General features: G+C 51.7%; 1 protein-coding gene across 12 annotated transcripts in view; it reads left to right on the top strand.

Annotated features, from left to right (window-relative positions):
- SEPTIN8 (septin 8) overlaps nucleotides 1-17,919 on the top strand; it is a 26,519-nt gene that overhangs the window by 5,162 nt on the left and 3,438 nt on the right. For 5 of the 12 annotated variants that reach the window (XM_025433002.3, XM_035696840.2, XM_035696841.2 and 2 more), the window contains exons 2-9: nucleotides 6,846-6,966; nucleotides 7,910-8,105; nucleotides 8,636-8,822; nucleotides 9,334-9,495; nucleotides 10,062-10,158; nucleotides 10,379-10,547; nucleotides 10,781-10,913; nucleotides 11,011-11,201. In XM_025433002.3, the coding sequence (XP_025288787.2) occupies nucleotides 6,846-6,966; nucleotides 7,910-8,105; nucleotides 8,636-8,822; nucleotides 9,334-9,495; nucleotides 10,062-10,158; nucleotides 10,379-10,547; nucleotides 10,781-10,913; nucleotides 11,011-11,201 (1,256 nt within the window). Of the gene's footprint in view, nucleotides 1-6,845; nucleotides 6,967-7,909; nucleotides 8,106-8,635; nucleotides 8,823-9,333; nucleotides 9,496-10,061; nucleotides 10,159-10,378; nucleotides 10,548-10,780; nucleotides 10,914-11,010; nucleotides 11,202-13,472; nucleotides 16,321-17,919 lie in introns of those variants that run through there. The other 7 variants (XM_025433008.3, XM_049116062.1, XM_025433003.3 and 4 more) reach the window with 5 other exon arrangements.

The following is a 17,919-nucleotide window of genomic DNA, read 5'->3' as shown; positions in this document are numbered from 1 at the left end:
TGAATGAGGCAGGCAGCAGAATGATCGTACTGCAGCCCTGAGCTTCCACTGGCCCATGTTGGTATCCTTGTATTTTTCCGCCCCTTCCCAGCACCAGCATTATCCTGGGATTGGAGAAGGGGGCGGTCACCTTCATTGCTCACATTCTCCCTTCCAAGGATAGGATCTCATTCACTGTGGAACACAGTCTGCTTCCTATCAGTGATGTCCAGACCACTTATGGCTTTTCCTGCTACAAAGCAGTGGGGGCTGTCACTGGAGTCCCTGAGCCAAGTGGGAAGGTGTGAATACATGGGTTTCCAGTACCTTCTGAGGTCCAGAGTACCTTTCCCATGTGCTCCATGGTGGAATGGACCACTCCTTCTCAGCACAACAAAGCCCAAGAAGGTGTTGCGTTCTAGACTTGGGGCAAGCTGATTTGGCCCAGAAACCAATAAGTGTATTTAGCTTCTTAGAAACCTTTATTTTGATATGAGAAGTGTGAAACAAGCTATCCTATATTGCTAAGTGGCAGCCCTGGCTTTCTATGTGCACAGAATGGGAGGAAAGTGCCTGCTAGTGAGCCAGGGACTCAGAGAGAATGGAGTATAGGGGTCAGGGCATGGGGTGGCCTTAGGCTCCTGGGGGTAGTTTTGCTCCTAAAGTCCCTTTATTTTCCAGGAAGGAGGAGGCGATGACTGGCCTTTTCTTTTTTTTTCTTTTTTTTTTTTTTTGATGACTGGCCTTTTAAGAGTGATGCTGGCCTCCTCCTGGGACCTAGCTACCATGTTTCCATTGTTGCCACCATGTAGGTTGTTCCTGTCTTCTCCCCAGGTTTTTGTTTTGTTTTGTTTTTGTTGTTGTTGTTTTTGTTGCTGCATTAGGAGAGAGACACTTTTGTTCACAGTTGTCATCTTGACCGTGGATAGGTGAATCCTGCCTCTGTCCTTTCCTCCTGGCCTAGGAGAGCCACATTCCCCCCCCCCCCCATCCCCTTGGTTATTTCCCGTAACCTTTGACCTGGGCTTAGAGGCTTGCTGTGGAATCCTGGGATGTGAGCCTAAGCCTTTCCTGGGAAAATTCCTAGGATTCCTCTCAGACTCAAGGACAGTTGTGCTATGACCACGGGTTCTGGCCAGCGGCCTCTGCTCTGGCTATTTAAGGCCCAGGCTGCTTAGAGTAGCTAGAGCTGGGGGTAGGGTAGTTTGTGCCAGGAACATGGGTGGAGAAGGCCCCCAGTAGAGCGAAGACTCCTGAGTTCATGCTCAACATTAATAGGGCTTCCCTAGGGCTGGGAATAATAGGGCTGGGTCTCTCTTGGGGAGTGGGCTTCCTCTTTGCCTGGCAGGTGCTCAGGCCAGTGGATTCTAGGCCTGGGAGCCTGGGGGAAAAGGGTATCTGAAGACTGAAGCCCCAGAGAACTCTTTGGAAGGCCTAAGGGTGGGGATTTACTCTTTGTCCGGGATTTGGGAGCCAAGTACCTGTACAGTAGGGTACCGTTTCTGCTTCCATCCCAACGACCAACCTACTTTGGGAGTTTGACCTCAGGGTTCTTTATTTACCCATACCTTCTTTGGCTCTGTAGGTTCAGACATTCAGCAGATTTCTAATTTCTTCAGGATAAAATCCTATTCTTGTGTAGGCGTGCCATCAGACATGGTTCCTTCCCAAAACCCACCTCTCTTCCTGGTGAAAGGAGCAGCTCCTTTTGGCTGACAGTTAGGGCTGCTCCAGAGAGCTCAGACAGAGCATTTCCTGGTCAGGAAAAATGACGTCCTAGTTATCCACTGGGCTGCAAAACAAAATGCCATTCTCTACTTTGTACTGGATAGCCAGGCATGGAGGAACTCGGTGGGCCTGAGCAGTTGTTATTTTGGTTGTTGTCTTTGATGTGCCAAAGAAATGATGACACAGAAGCCTGGGGCCTGGCTCAGGAGCCAAAAGCTTGTTAGTGATTAGAGAGGGGATAATGGCCCTGTGGAGTTTCCCCTGTAGAACTCAAAGCTTCCAACTCTGTTCTGGAGCTTTGAGAACACAGTTAGACCCTCCTGAGCCAGCACCCAGGACCTGGGGGTACACATGGGGCAAGAAGTGGGCCCGCTCCTCCCCAGGGTCTGAGCTGAGTTATGTAGCTGAAGACTCTTAGTGGGGAGCTCTTGCTTGCGAGTCTCCATGCCCCAAGAGTGAAGACTTGGGTGTGTTGTCCTTCCAGCTCACTCTCCTCCCAGATGCCATGTTGCAGACTGTCAGGCCATGTACCAGGTACAACCTCTACATAGCTTGTGTTGGGCCCCATGGTCTTCTTGATTTGTACTGGTTGCCAACCTTTAAAAATGAGAAGTTGCATGTAAAAATCAGGATCTGTGGATTCTCCTGAAAAATTGTAAGATTTGGACGCCCTAGGCCTCTATTCCCACAGTTGGCTGGAGTTGCAGTACCACGGCCGCTGCAGCCCGAGCACAGGCTCAGCCATTCCCACCTCTCCCTGCGGGACCCTGCACTCAGCCAAGTCAGCAGGTCTCAGCCAGCAGGCCGTGGAGTGATGTGCTTGGAAGTATGGCTTTTGCAGGCATCTTGTCTCCATTCAGATCCTGGCTTTACCCTCCTGAGCGGTGTGGTCATGGGCAAATTACTTAATCTTTCGGAGCCTCAGTTGTCTCATCTGTTTGATGGAGGTGGTGAGCCTACCTCACAGGGCTGATGCACGGACAAAATGACGCTCAGAGCTGCATGTGGTAAGCTCTTGGTAACCGTTATGTATGGTTATCCTTGTCATTACTCTACTTTTTCTTCTTTGCCCATTGACATTACCTGCTTGGCTTCTCTAGCCCTTTGAATTTAAGCTGCATTAGATGGAGCCCCCAAGGTCTAGGATCTGGTGTTCTCATTTTTTTTCTTGGCAGCCCTCCCAGTGCCTGGCTCATGCAGCAGATGGGCCCAGTGCATGGGTGCTGGGTGACTGAATGAAGGAGTCAGGAGCCTTGTAAGTACGGACAGGGCAGACGGTACAGCACAGTGGTTTGGGGCAAGCGCTTGGTTACTCTCAAATCCTGGCTCTGCCCCAATTTGTTATGTAGCATCTGTTCACCTCAGTTTACTGGCCTATAAAATGGGGATAATGGTGTCTGCCACACAGGGTGGGGAAGGACTGTGTTGGAGCCTGTAAACCACTTGGCTTAGTTCACACCAAGTGGTCCTCAGTGAGGTGTTGGGGCATCATTTGACATTATTCCTTCCTTTGGTTGTAAATACTGAGACAGTTTCCTTGGCATACTTTCACCTTCCCTGTCCTTACTTTCTTTGCTTTCTCCCTGTTCCTCTGTGTTTAGATTTTTACTTTGCAAACCCTAGCAGTCAGGATGTTCTCAGTTGCGAGTACTGGATAGGCCCACTCAACTAGCTGAAGCAGTAAAGGAGGGGAATATGGCCAGGGGTAAAGGGAAAAGCCCAGAAATAGAGCAGAAACTGGCTTTCTCTCTTCTGTGATTTTCTTGGCACTGCCGTCCTTGAGTGGGCTTCAATGTTATGCTAGCTCCTTGGTTGTACAATGGTCATATGGTCATATGGGTTGAGCCTGGGTCACTTGCCTATACCTGAGATAGTCATGGGATCATGCTGATTGGCCCAGGGCTCTCAGGACCTACCCTTCGAGTTGTAGTTGAGGTCTTACCTGCAAATTGCAGGGCATTTTCAGAGTCACCAGGTAGATCTTTGGGAGATCTAAAGTTTCTTTCTGAGTTGTGTTAACGAGACATGCCAGTGATACTTTGGGGACTGCTAGCTCCTCCTAGGCTGGGTCAGCAGAGACACCCGGTTCAGGGACCTTGGAGTGAGCAGTATACCCAGGATCACATGTTGTTGATGCCAAACATAGGATCAGAGAGGTTGGCCTTAGTGACAGTCACACCACAGTAGACCAGGAAGTCAGATCAGTCTCCCAAGACCAGGGAACAACAGTCTGGCCTCATCAGGACCAGTAGCCATTCTTCTGTGTGTGTGCATGTATGTGTACGCACACCCCAGAGATCGACACTCCCATGGTCCCAGAGGCTCCTGAGCAGACATTGATTGCTCCAGGTCTATGGTCCCTGGAGTGACAGAGTGCAGCCTGGGCAAGAGTCTGGGAACAAGCTCCTCCCTATACTCCACACCCTTTTCCAGAGAGAGAGAGCTGAGTTGTGTGGGTGAAGGCAGCCAGGGCTAGCTGAGCCAGGACAGGTAGACTTTTGTGAGAAGCCCCCTGCTACTACCTGCACCCCATTGCTGCGCTTGGCCTTTGGAGCCTGGAACTGTGAGAAAGTGGGGAAAATCAGAAACAGGATGGCCTCTATTTCTGTGCAAGTACTCTGCAGCTGAGTGTGCGCGCGCGTGTGTGGTTTCCAGACGCAGCTGACTGGGTGGGTTTTGGCGGCAGGCTACAGGATGTTGGATTGCATCCTGATTGTGTCACCCTTGGAAGAAGAGGATGAATAAACACATAGCCTTCTCTGCAAGCACAGCACGCCTTATATTTTGGAGATTTGCAGTCTCGCCTGAGAAGAAACATGCTCTAGACTAACTGTTCTGTCCTCCATTTGATCCTTAAGCTGCGATGAGCAGGTGGAGCCGAGACTACATAATGCAGCTCTGTGTGAGGTGGGCAGATGCCCCTGGGTGCCATAGCGGTTGAAGACAGCGTTCAGTGGTTTATAAATGGCAGCGTTGTGTGGCACGTTGGGCATACTGGTGGGAGGGTGGGAAGAGCGGAAAGCCTGACCTCCCCCAGCCTGCAGTCAGCCTCAAGGAACTTCTAGAAGAGTTGGAAAACCAGGATGCATAAAATAAGGGTAACGAATAGTGCAGGGAAATGGGGACACAGCCAAGGGAGGGGTGTGGAATATAATAGTAGAGCCAGGTCAGAGCAGGTGCCAGGGAAAAGGGAGAATGAGCTGTGGAGCCCAGACAGAGGGACCAGTCGGAAGAATGAATTCAGAGGTAAACTGGCTGACTCTGTAAGGAAGGCCTCAGACTATGAAGGGCCTAGAATGCCACACTGTGGGTTTGGACTTGACCCAGCACATCCTATGCTTTCTTTACTGTTTTTGATGTAGGTCCCAGTGAGAGGAAGCTGCCTTTGGGGCCTCTTTGTCTGGCTATGTTTGCAGCCCAGGGGGGAGCCTAGGCTTGAGTGGGGAGGTTGTAACAGGATCCCCTGGGGCTAGGGGATATGGGGAAAGGGTCAACTGTAGGAACCGAGGCTCTGAGGCTCCGTAGAGAGAGGGTTATCAGAGAGCAGGTTTTGGGGTAATCCTGACTTGTTTGAGGGGGTAGCACAACTGCCCAGGGGGTCCACGTGGAGCCTTAGCTGCCAGCACATGAACCTGGCCGTCATCATCAATGAAATGCTGCAGTGGCTGAGCCAGGGTGTGGGGTGAGGGGAGAGAGACAGGCATTATTGGTCAAGGAGGTTAAGGTCAAGTATGTGTGTCTGGGGGCTCTGGTTGAGAGGAAAGAATGGTTGGAGGGGTTCTGGCTGAGGCAACAGCCTGTGGCTACTAAGAAGTCAGAGAGGGCTCAGGTGCTGAGCAGATGCCTCTGTAGGAGGGCAGGCAGCCAGGGCCTACTGTCTGGTATCCACATTGGCATGAGGGCTGACACTGTCCTGCTCTGTAGCTCCTAGGGCTGCCTTCATCTAGGCCTTTGTCCTCCCCTCTGGAGCTGTGGGGAGGACAGAAGGATGGGACTCACACCCTTGGCCCTTCCCTGGCCTTGTCCTTTCTAGTGGGCAGTTAAGGCAGAGGGCCTCAAGAATAGAGGGGATGTGTTTCTGCCCAACATGGAGTTGTCAGAGGCCTGCCCTCACGACGGCCAAAGCTGGAAAGGCTGAGCCTGGGAACCTTCCCTTGGAGGACAGCATTTTATCCCCATTCCCAGGGAAGCAGAGAAATCATCTGCACAAAGTGGAGTCTGACTTTGACCCTCTCCTTCGGGTCTTGGTGGTTTCTTTTTATAGCGCTGTGGGCCAGCTCCACTAGTCCCAGCTCACTCGGGACCTGCTGCCTGCCTCTCTCCTGAGGCCAGGCCTCCATTTTCTCATCTAGAATCCTCTGTCCAAACAACCAGGGTTGGGGTGGGTGTGGGAGGGTGGCATGAGCCAGAGCCTGGGAGTCCCTATAGAACACCACCAAGGCAGGAGAGTGAGGCCTCAATCACAATGCCTCAGAGATTAGCCCTGAGACCCAGTTGGTAGGTGTGAGGGAGCACTGGCCCTGTTAGCAGGGCCCATTTGTGTACTCTACGGTTGGGTGCCTCAGGAGCAAGGGGTGCATGTGGGGAACTATGAGCCTGGCCCAATGGGGGAGGGCCCTCTGATGGAGAATAGATGTGAAGGGGTCAGGCCAGACCTGCCTCTGTTTGAATCTTGCTTCAGTAGGAGTGTCTTTGAGGTCTGGGAGAGAGCTGCCAAAACATACACACTATCCAGTCTTGGCCTCTTGAAATCTTAATTTAAGATCCGGGGACCATCTGGGGCCTCTTCTTGGGCAGGAGAACAGGTGTAGCCTCCAAGGTAGCAAGTAGGGTAGATGGTTCCCTGGGCCATCTGTGCCTGGAGATGTCCCAGGCCCAGGCATTGCTTGCCAGCCCAGGTAGAAAAGAGGCACGGGTGAAAGCCCTTTTCTGGGCTGGAAACAGGCCCTGAGGTACACTGGGCTTCCTCTGTGGAACCTCTTCCTGGAGTTGGAACTTTGGTGCACTCACACTGTGTCCTGAGATTTGCTGAGAATTCAGACAAGTTGGGAGGCGGACATCACTGGGGTTGGGCCTCTCCCCACGCGGCCCCTCTTCCCCAGTGAGCTCACTGCCTTGCTCCATTTCTTTCTTGGCAGAATGCAGAGCCAGAGCCTCGGAACCTCTCCCTTGGTGGTCATGTGGGCTTCGACAGCCTCCCGGATCAGCTTGTCAGCAAGTCAGTCACACAGGGCTTCAGCTTTAACATCCTCTGTGTGGGTATGTGTCATGGTCCAGTTGTGGGGTGGCCTCGGGGGGTGGACAGGAGCCTTCTAGGAGATGGGGTGCTGCCGCCCTGTCCACCTGTTGAGTTATAAGGGACCTTTCAGGCAGAGACACTCTTTGGGAGTCCAGGCGAGGCTTTAATTGGTGTCTTTGCCAGGGTCAGGGACAGAGCTGGGGGGCTTGACTCCAGTTGCCTTGAAGATTGAACAAAATTAAACATGTGAAAGTGCTTTGTAAACTGAGAGTTTATCACAGAGGTTCAGATTTATGTGTTTGTTTTAAAAACATTGACTGTCATTCGTATTGTGTGTCAAGGACACTTGTGGTTAACAAGACTCTCCTACGATGGCAGCTCCAGCACGCATCTGAACAAATACAGCTCCACACAGGGAGGTTCTGGGAGGTTTCATGCGCCTCAAGGCCCAGGGCTCCCAGAGGGCACAAAGAGCTCTCTGCCAGACCCCCTACAGGTGCCTGCGCCCTGGCCTCTGCCAGGCTACGAGGGCTCCTCCAGAAGCAGCCTATCCTGAGCCAGATAAAGCTGAATGGATCAGGAGGCCACTGATGGCTTCACACCCTGGCCCTCCTGGGACCATGACCAGCCTGGGCCCAGGAAGGATGGTGTGCAGACTAGGTGACTGGGTCCCATTGAGGCCAGCAGAGACTACTGGCCAGTGCTTACAGTTACCCACATAGCCATGGCTTTGTCCAAGTCAGCCCTCTGGCCCTTGTTTCCACACATTATGTTTGAGACCACAGAGAAGGGATGGTTCCTGGGATTGGGAACACTGAGTGATGCAGTTAGAGGCCTGCCCCTCCCTCTTGTGTGGAGGCTGAGGATGCCTGAGTCCCACCCACCCATCCTAGCCAGCAGCCAGGGGCAACCCTGGTTCCAGCAGTCTTTGACATCCTGTGTCATCCACTCCTTGCTTCCCAGGGGAGACTGGCATTGGCAAGTCCACACTGATGAACACACTCTTCAACACAACCTTTGAGACAGAAGAAGCCAGTCATCATGAGGAGTGTGTGCGCCTACGGCCCCAGACCTATGACCTCCAAGAGAGCAATGTGCACCTCAAGCTGACCATTGTGGACGCTGTGGGCTTCGGGGATCAGATCAATAAGGATGAGAGGCAAGAGGCGGGGGATCCCTGGGTGGCTCAGCGGTTTAGTTCCTGCCTTTGGTCCAGGGCACGATCCTGGAGACCTGGGATCGAGTCCTGCATCGGGCTCCCTGCGCGGAGCCTGCTTCTCCCTCTGCCTGTGTCTCTGCCTCTCTCTCTCTCTCTCTCTCTCTCTCTGTGTCTCTCATGAATAAATAAATAAAATCTTAAAAAAAAAAAAAAAAAAAAGAGGCAAGGGGCGGGGAGGGTGGCCCTGCCCTTCCTCTTTCCCTTCCTCCATGGCAGCCTTGGTTCTAACACTCAGTCCCAGCTCTCTTCATTCCAAGCTGCCCCCATACAAATCACACCCCATGGGGGCCAGAGGCAGGCCTCCTGGGGAATAGCTGAGGTCTTGAGGACCCCTTGGGAGGTTAGGATACAGGACTGGCCACCTGTACCCACACAGGGACATCCCAGGCAGAAGCCACTTATCTGCACAGAGGGAAGGCTGGTGGATAGCACCACAGTGCCTGCCTCCTGGGTGATGGAGCTGTCTCTAGTTACAGGCCTATCGTCGACTACATCGATGCGCAGTTTGAAAACTACCTACAGGAGGAGCTGAAGATCCGCCGCTCACTCTTTGACTACCATGACACAAGGATCCACGTCTGCCTCTACTTTATCACACCCACAGGGCACTCCCTCAAGTCCCTGGATCTGGTGACCATGAAGAAACTAGACAGCAAGGCATGTACCTCCTGCACCAGACTTGTTCCATGGGCTTCCTCCACTGAGTTGGGGGCTGTGGTGCAACTGCCCATTGTGGTCCTTAGGGGCCTGCAGATAGGCCCTGGGTTGGTCCTCTATCTTCTCTTGCTTTAGTCCCTACTATGCCAGTGGGCTCCCATCACTCTGGGCTCTTCCTCTAGAGCTCTGTCTCCTGGGTCTGGTCCTGACCCCCTGCCTTTTAGCTACATTGATTCTTATTCTCAGGTTAAAGCTGGGTTTGCCCAAAGGACTCATTATGGGGCTGAATGGTGGGTTGGGGGAACCAGGGCTATAAGAAGCACCACAGATGATTGTTACCACCCATTAGAAAGGTCCCAGTGGCTGGGTTCAGGCTGGGACTACCCATGGGAGCAGCTCCATCTCTCTGGCCTCCTGCCCTTCTGCCCGGGGATGTGGCCTAGGTGGGGCTGTTCAGTCAGGGGGACTCAGGAGGACCTAACCTGCTGCTCCTCTCCCCTGATCCTGGCAGGTGAACATTATTCCCATCATTGCCAAGGCTGACACCATCTCCAAGAGTGAGCTCCACAAGTTCAAGATCAAGATCATGGGCGAGCTGGTCAGCAATGGGGTTCAGATCTACCAGTTTCCCACTGATGATGAGGCTGTTGCTGAGATTAACGCAGTCATGAATGTGAGCATTGGGCACTAGCCTCAGGGCCAGAGGGCTCGGTGCCAGCACAGATCTGTGACACACAGCCCCAGAGACTCTGGTTTTCCAGGATTCCAGCCTTAGCTTCTCCAGGAAAGAAGGGTGGGCATCTGGGAGCCAGCTGGCCCCATGTCCTATGGCCAGGAGATGGGAGGAATTGGGTATTGGGCTGGTGCTGGGCCTTCCCTGAGTTTAAGTTTCACAAGATAAGGATTCTGGGCAGGAGCTGAAACCTGTAGGAGTGAGCAGGCAAGGTGCCAGGGCTTGGGAACTTGGAAGAAAGCCAGGCTTGCAGGTCCTATGAGGGACCCTCTAATGGTCCCTGTGGAGCCCGAAGGCTGAAAGAACCCCTTAAATATGAGGAAGAGGGGGGCGTGGGTTCAGCCTCCCCCCTGTTTGGAGGCTGTAGGGTGCTTCTTCAAAAGCCAGGAAGTGAGCATCTGGCCAGGCCTCGTTCAGGTCTGGCAGCCCCTCCCCCGGGCCCAGGCCAGGGTCTGTTCATGAGCATGTGTCTGCTGGTACTCAGCAATACTTGGGCTCCTTTCTAGGCACACTTGCCCTTCGCTGTGGTGGGCAGCACTGAGGAGGTGAAGGTGGGGAACAAGCTGGTCCGAGCACGGCAGTACCCTTGGGGAGTGGTGCAGGGTAAGTGTGCTGGGAGAGCCCATCCCCAGGTGAGGGCCCACATTTAGTGTCCTGGCCCCCCTGCTGCCCATGGTCTCTGTCCCGTGTCCTTCCTGTGGCCATCCATTGCCTGTCCTGCCTCTGGAGTGCACCTGTAGCACTGTGACTGCTGTCCTGTGTCCTTTCCCCCTGGGGCCCATCTGTGTGCCTGCCTGATGCCCCATGTGCCCCATGCTTTCAGTGGAGAACGAGAATCACTGCGATTTTGTGAAGCTGCGGGAGATGCTGATCCGGGTGAACATGGAGGACCTCCGAGAGCAGACCCACAGTCGGCACTACGAGCTCTACCGGCGCTGCAAGCTGGAGCAGATGGGCTTCCAGGACAGCGACGGTGACAGCCAGCCCTTCAGGTGACGGCCTGTGCAGGGAGTGAGCCTGTCTCCACAGCCGTGGCCGGACTGGCCAGACTGGCCAGACTGGCATCTGTGCCTGGGGGTTTTGTGAACCAGTGAGAGAGGCTGTGGGGACCGCAGCAGCGCCGTCATCTCCCGCCCCCCTCCCGGAACCCCCCCTTTCCTTGGCTCTGCCCCACCCCCTCCCACCACAACCCCACCCTTGGCCTATTCTCTCTGGGTCCTCACAGCCTGCAGGAGACCTACGAGGCCAAGCGCAAGGAGTTCCTGAGTGAGCTGCAGAGGAAGGAGGAGGAGATGAGGCAGATGTTTGTCAACAAAGTGAAGGAGACAGAACTGGAGCTGAAGGAGAAAGAGAGGGAGGTGTGTGCGAGCTCCGGGTTGTGGAGAGGCCGTGTGAGGGAGTGGGGGGCCTGGCTGGGCACCCACGACATCTGCGCTCCTCCCCCTGTGCTCCCAGCTCCATGAGAAGTTTGAGCACCTTAAGCGGATCCACCAGGAGGAGAAGCGCAAGGTGGAGGAGAAGCGGCGGGAGCTGGAGGAGGAGACGAACGCCTTCAACCGCAGAAAGGCCGCTGTGGAGGCCCTGCAGTCCCAGGCTTTGCATGCCACCTCCCAGCAGCCTCTGAGGAAGGACAAGGACAAGAAGAAGTAGGTGGTGGGCCCCCTGTCCACACTGGCTCTTGTTCCCTCTGGGCACTCACTCTGTCCTCCTCTTGGCTCCTTTACTTGGGCTTGGTTCTCGTCCATGCTCACCTGTTCACCATTGTGCTCTCATTCTCACCTGCTTTCCCACCTCCTTTTTGCCCATCTTTCTCTTCCTTTTACTGGTGGGTGTGATATATCAGGATCCCAGGTATTCGTGCACTCTCCATCTTGCACAAGTGATCCCTTGCTCCTTGGTACTTCCCCCCCACCTCTCCTCTCTCTCTCTCCTCTCTTCTCTGTTCTCGTTCTTTCTCTCCTTCTCTCCCCACCCTCTTCTGCAGCCCCTTCAGAGCTGGGGTAGTGAAGCCTGGGCCAAATAGGCAGGGTGTGGCCCCTGAAAGGGTGTAGAGGTCCCAGGGAAGGTCTTTCAGGCTGGGAGAGGGGCAGGGCCTGGGAATGTCAGCATTTCCAGATTCCAGAAGCTCCTGTGGTTTCTGCTTGCACAGCTGTGGCGCCTGCCCCTCAGGCTCGGAGACGGTGGATGTGGGACCCATGTTGGCTGGCGGATGGTGACTGAGGGCAGGGGACACGTGAGCCCAGGCAACGCTGACCCCTTGGGCAGTATGCTCACCGCCTGGTGGAAGGAAGGACAGCAGCTCCCCATGGGGGCTCTGGGGGTCCTGCTCCATAGAGGGGCTGCCCTTCAAGTTAAGAGTTGGAAGAGAGAGGACTCGGGAGGGCAAGGAGGCTTTTTCCAGCCTCCAGGAGTGCAGTTAACTTCTTGGCCAGTTGGGGGCAACTCTGGGTCATTTCTCCCTGCTTTTTTTCATAACCTCTTTCCACACTCTCCTGGCTTCTAGGGATCTCCCTCCTTCACCTCACTTCATTCAGTGCCCCATACCACCTCACACTGTGGGACCTTGTCTGTCCCTGCTTCTCTCTTCTCCTGGCCTCTATTAGGTACCTCTATTAGGTACTTCTTTCTCTTGTCAGCTGAGGAACTAAGCAGGTGATTCCATTGTTGCCCTCATCTTTGGGCTCTTTGGATTCCCAATCCTTCTTGGAACATTTGGGAATATGTGTATCCAGCCCTTCTTTCCTTGCCTTGTGGTTAATGCCATGAAGCACATAGGAAGCTGTTGGGTCTGGGATGCTGCTCGTGGCATTGGCACGCTCCCCACCCCCAGTATTGCATTCCCCAACATGCACACAACCCATGCACCCACACCTACTCGTACACTGTGTTACTGTCACTCTAGCCCCATTGTATCCACAGACTCAGGCACACATCTCCCAACACACTCCATCCCCAAGATACACAAGCACGGAGGCAGAGAGACATCTAAGGAAAAGAAACTTCATGAGCTGCTCCCTGGGGGTGGCCAGGGGTACAAAGCCAGGTGTTTAGGAATTGAATGCTAGTTCTTATGCCTGAGGCCTCCCTCTGCTTTGGGACAGACCCTCCTCCGTTCTCTAATCTCCCTTATCCTGCTTACTGGTGCCCCACCCCATCTGCTGGCTCTGCTGGCAGAGATGATCCCCTGCCTGTGCCCACATTCCTCCTCAGCCCTATGAATTTGCTCTCTGCTTTGCATTTGTTTCCAGCCCGGGCCCCATCTCCAGCTTTGGGCTTGGTGAGCCCGGGGACTCCGTGAATTGGAATCCATTTGGGTTTTAAGCTAGTGGCTCAGAAATCTGGTTTCTCCTGGAAAGGGGTGGTTATGTGGGTATGTGTCTCAGGTGTTGGCTCCTAAAGAGACTTTGCCCTGCTCCCCACCTACTTGGCCCAGGCCACCTTGTTTCAGAAAAGGCAGAGTCTCCTAGGAAATAAGTTATGGAAAAACCACTCAGAAACTGAAGGCAAGGACCTGTGGCTGGGTAGGGGCCAGGAGGTGGAGCGCAGGTTGACTGCAAGGAACACTGGCACAGCCCCCAGTGTCAGGTCTCCCTGCTTTTCCATGTGGCCTGGGTCTGGGAGACAGGTCTCTTCTGCTTGCTGGACATGCCAGAAAGCTTCAGTCAGTTTGGCCTTGGGGAGAGACCCTGTTCTCCCATGCTGGCCTTGCAGAGGCCAGGAGTGGGCTAGGTCAGGTGGCTAGGAGTACTCCTTCCTCCAGCCCTCGTCAGGGGAATGGGCTAAGTGAGGAATGCATTGGAGGCAGTGGTGGTGGGGGGGGGGGGTTGTTTTTCATGACCATTTAGTTGCATTGCTTTGATTGGTTATACTTGGTCTTCAAATTTTAATCCATTTTTGCAAAATTACTTCCCAATCAGATCTTGACTCTCAGCCTGGGATGCCACAAACTGAAGCGAATTCTCTGCTTTGCTCGTCACAAATGCCAAACTGACTGCCCTTTCCCAGCGTCCAACTTGTCTTTTGTTTCTGTTTGATTTGGTCGTCTGCGTACCTTTTAATGTGTCTGTTTTTTGTTTTGTTTGTTTTATTTTTATTTTTCAGTTAACGCACGCACAGACTTACAAAGAGCGGACTTTAGACTTTCATGTGTTAAGTTCCTTGAGTTACACCTTGTGACCCTTCTTCTCCCATAACATGGTGTGAGGACGGACTGGGAGCCGGTACAGACTCCAGTGTTTACAGCCTTGCTTGATCCCCTGCCCCGACCCCAGGCTGCCCCGGGCCTGGAGGGCTACCCCTCTCTATGCAAACACATCAAAGCCATGAATGCTGGAATCCAAAACTGACAAAGTTTATTTTTTTCAGAGCCAGTGGCTGGTCTTCCATTTACAGTGTCACTATTCCTTGACGGAGCAGTTATGTGCCACTCTAGCGAAGGCCCCAGCCGGCGATGCTTGACCTAATTGTTCAGCGTCAAGATGGCAACTCACGCGGTGCCCTAGGTGTGGTCGCGTGGTCTGGTATACATGCTGCAAAATTCACCCGATTCCCCTTCATTTTAATTTTTCTAACCTAGAGCTTAATTTCAATAATAACTTTTAAGAAACTTCTAAATTTTTATTTTGGCACAAGCATAAAGACAGATAATATCCTCTCCCATTATTTTCATAAGTAACCCAGTTTCCCTGATTTTTAAAAACTAAAAGTATCTCTAAACCTTTCTTATGTATAAAGCATCCCTATAATATTTAGGGAGAGGTGGGCAATAAACATCCTGTAATGACAGTGTTTGGAATTTCTTTACGGATGAAAGTGGATCATGAACAAGACCACGTCCAGTGTTTTTAATGTGAATGTAAATGGAACAGCAGCCCAAAACAATTGTCTGTGTGTTTCAGAGGTGCTACTTGTAAACAGAGACCAACTCCAGGTGTGTGTTAAGTGTTTGACTCCAACTAAGACCCCCAAACCAATCCTGCATATTCCAAATGCAGAGTACTCAGTTGGGGAAAGGTTTTTATCTCAAGGTCCTTGTTTTCTGTTTTCCTGGCTGAGTCACAAGGAAAAGAGATGAATGTGGACAATTTCAGAAAACACTACCAGCAAAGGAGCTGTCCCCTCTCCACTGCATTCTTCAGGGGATCATTTTAAGAAAGCAGTAGCAGCATTGATTCTTCTGTGTTCCTGTTGGTTTGCGAGCCAGTGGGAGTGTCAGGGCTGAGAATATGGTGTGATAAAATAGATGAAAAATGAGTAGCTCAAAAGAAGGATTTCATTTAATGTTGATGGAGCACTGTGCTGGGCACAGGCTACCCAGAATAATGCGCAGCTCTTCCCTCAAGGAATTCACAGTCTAGAGCACTCCCTAGACAGAAGCCTTGGGAAGCTGCGCTAACTTATTGTTGGATTGGTCGTTTGTTTTTCCTTGTCTTCCATCCTCCTTCTCATTAATGTTTTCCCTCTTTCTGCCTTGGCCTGCTGTAGTGATTTCCAGGACCAAGTCCTGGCTTCATCCTGGCTTCTGAGACAGGGCTCCTTTGAGAATGGGGACAAGGGGTGAGCTGTGTGTGTCCAGAGAGGCATGTCAGGAAAAAGACAGCCTTTGCCTCCTCACCAGGAGCAGAGGTTTTATGGATGCCCAGAGTGAAACTATTCCAAGTGTCCTGCTAAGACCAGAGGTGGATCAAGATTTTGAGGGGCTTCCCTGTGGGCATTCAAAGGCAAATCAGTGTATACCTAAGGCACATGTGGGCTAAGAATGGCTTGGCTTTAGGGGGATTCTATGTGTTCAGTTGGATTGAAGTGCAGAGCCGTTAAGGTAGCCTCCATTAGCTAACATACTTCTGAAGATGAAGCTCAGTGACCCAGTGGATTAATTGGTCATATAATAAATGGAGACTCCTGGCTCACAGGCCAGTCTGGGGACTCTGGAGTGGAAAGACCCTGCCACGCATCCACCACGGCCTGTGGGCTGTACTGCAGGCTTACTGGAATGCCAGAATTGTGGCTGGTTACCTGCCTGCGGGTGCAGGGCTTCCCAGCATCTCTGGGGAGACCTGTCACTGTTAAATTTTCTGGGGTCTGAGCTGCCTCCACAGGTCCCATCGGCTTTAGTGAGCCTCACTGCACTTCTCTCCCTGCACTGCCTTTGTTTAAAAGTTTATCGTCTTTAGCTGAGACCAAATTAATCCTTGGTGAACAAGGTGAGCTTAAAACATGCCATTATTTAATAAGCGCTCCATCCCATGATGGGATATGATTTGCCGCTCCTTTTCAGAATCCTCTTTTGGCATTATTAGAGCTGTCATTGGGGTTACATTGGCATTTACTATCATGTCTTTCATAAGCCAAGTTGGTCTTGGGTAGAATCATATAATTTATTGTCCGAACTGAGACTTTACAGAATGAAAAGAGGTTCTGTTAATAATTATGTCAGATCAACAGGTGTAAGCTGGAATTGTCTCAGGCAAACTGGGATGTATGGTCACCCTGGTTATGGGTAACCCGAGTCTAGGTGGTTTGTAATTGTGCAGACTGCATATATGTTTCTGTGTGTCTATGTGCGGGTGCTTGTTAAGTGGGGCTCATATTACTGGATAAGAGGCCCGAGGGAAGTGTGGCTTGCTCGTCTGTTATGTTAACAAGCTTTTCTAAAACTGCTTCACTTGTTAATTCATTTATTCCTTCATACATTGACTGTTTTTGTTCCTTTCCATTCACTTTGTACTCTTTTTTTTTTCCCATTAAATTTTGCATTTATTTTGAGTTTTTGTGGTGTCTTTTTTGGGCAATAGCTTTTCTGATTTAACACATTTCCTAGCCTATTAATCTGCTACAATTATGGTAAAATACAGCTTGTCTTTTCTGTGAACTTTGTGGGGTTGATCAGCTTCTACAGGAGTTATGTTTTAATTGTGACTCCTGCTCTAGGCAACTGAGAAAGGCTCTGGAATGGGTGTGGAATAGAGGAAAAACTTAGGAAAGGGAAGAGGAGACACAGCCCCTGGTCCATGAATTTTTGGTGGGTGGCTGGGTGCCAGACATGGAGAAGGCAAACACTGCCTTTTAAGAGTTTACATTGTGGTAGACTTGACACAGGACAACTAACATTTGGGTTCTTACAGTTTGTCAGGCATTGCTCTAAGTTGCATTATGCACATTAATTCCTCTAATCTTCATCATGATCCTATGATTAGGTACTGTTTTCCCCATTTCATAGGTAAGGCACAGAGAGGTAAAGTAACTACCCAAGGTCACACAGTCTAGTAACGAGGGGAATTGGGATTTGAATATTGGTGCTCTGTACCCTCAATTCCGGAGCTATAGCTCCCCCTTGGCAACCCAATGGGATGATGGAAGAACAGTGAAAATGTAGCCAAAATCCAAGTGTGCAGTTTGACAGTGTGAGTTGGTGGACCTGAGACAGTTCTATAGAGGTGGGATGCCCTGTTGGGTGAACATTTGGCTGAGGAAGGGCAGACTGGTGGTTGAAGGAAGCCAAGACATGCTCGTAGACCCACCTGTTGAACTTTCTCTTTTGGGCACTAGGTTAATCTCTGGGAAGTCCAAAAAGAGGAGAGGGGGACTAAGGGAACTGACAGCCCAGCAGGGAGACATGCAGACATCCCTAATGAAAATACACCTCTGCTCTACCTGCAGGAAGGTAGGCAGCAGGGAAGCAAAGGAAAGACAGAGACTCTCCAGGAAACGGGGGAGAGAAAGGCCTCACTGGTGGAGGGAACAGTACTGTACAACTCCGTTCACCCATGTGGGGAAAGTAGTATTTGGACAAGTGTTAAAAAGGCCCCTCCTGTTCATCTCCCCTGCTCTCAGCCCATCTGCCTGTCTCCACACATTTCTATGTTCTGCAGCCATAGTCCTTCACCAATGTCTGCCCCTCTGTAGATGGGGACAAGAGCAAAACAAGTTGTGTCCATATTTCTCTCACCACATCGATCCCCAATCTCTGATCTGAAGTGGGATAGGAGTTCCTTTAAAAAAAAAAAAAAGTAGGATGGAACCTGGAATCCCAAGGCAAGCTTGAACATCATAAAACTTAAACACCCAAGTGGTACTTTGGCAACGCAGGAGTTTGCTATCCCAAAGAGAAATATGGTTTACTGAAAGATGGAGCAATAGGGGTATACCTTATCCCAATACAGGGCTCACAGGTCTACCTTCTCCTTTCTCTGGTTTTCTCTGATTGAGAGATTAGCTCTGAGGACCCAGTTTACACCCAGAGCTACCTAGTTAAGAGACACTGCAGTTCTCCAGAGTCAGAGACAGCTTGAGCTGAAGTGGGCCCTCAGCGTGAGCCCATACCCCACCCGCTACAGTGCCCACTTCCAGGGCAAGGAAGGAGGC

This window comes from Canis lupus, chromosome 11 (genome assembly GCF_003254725.2).
Source record: "Canis lupus dingo isolate Sandy chromosome 11, ASM325472v2, whole genome shotgun sequence".
NCBI lineage: Eukaryota > Metazoa > Chordata > Mammalia > Carnivora > Canidae > Canis > Canis lupus.
The sequence above is the reverse complement of the archived record's forward strand: the minus strand, read 5'-3'. Positions and strand labels throughout refer to the sequence as shown.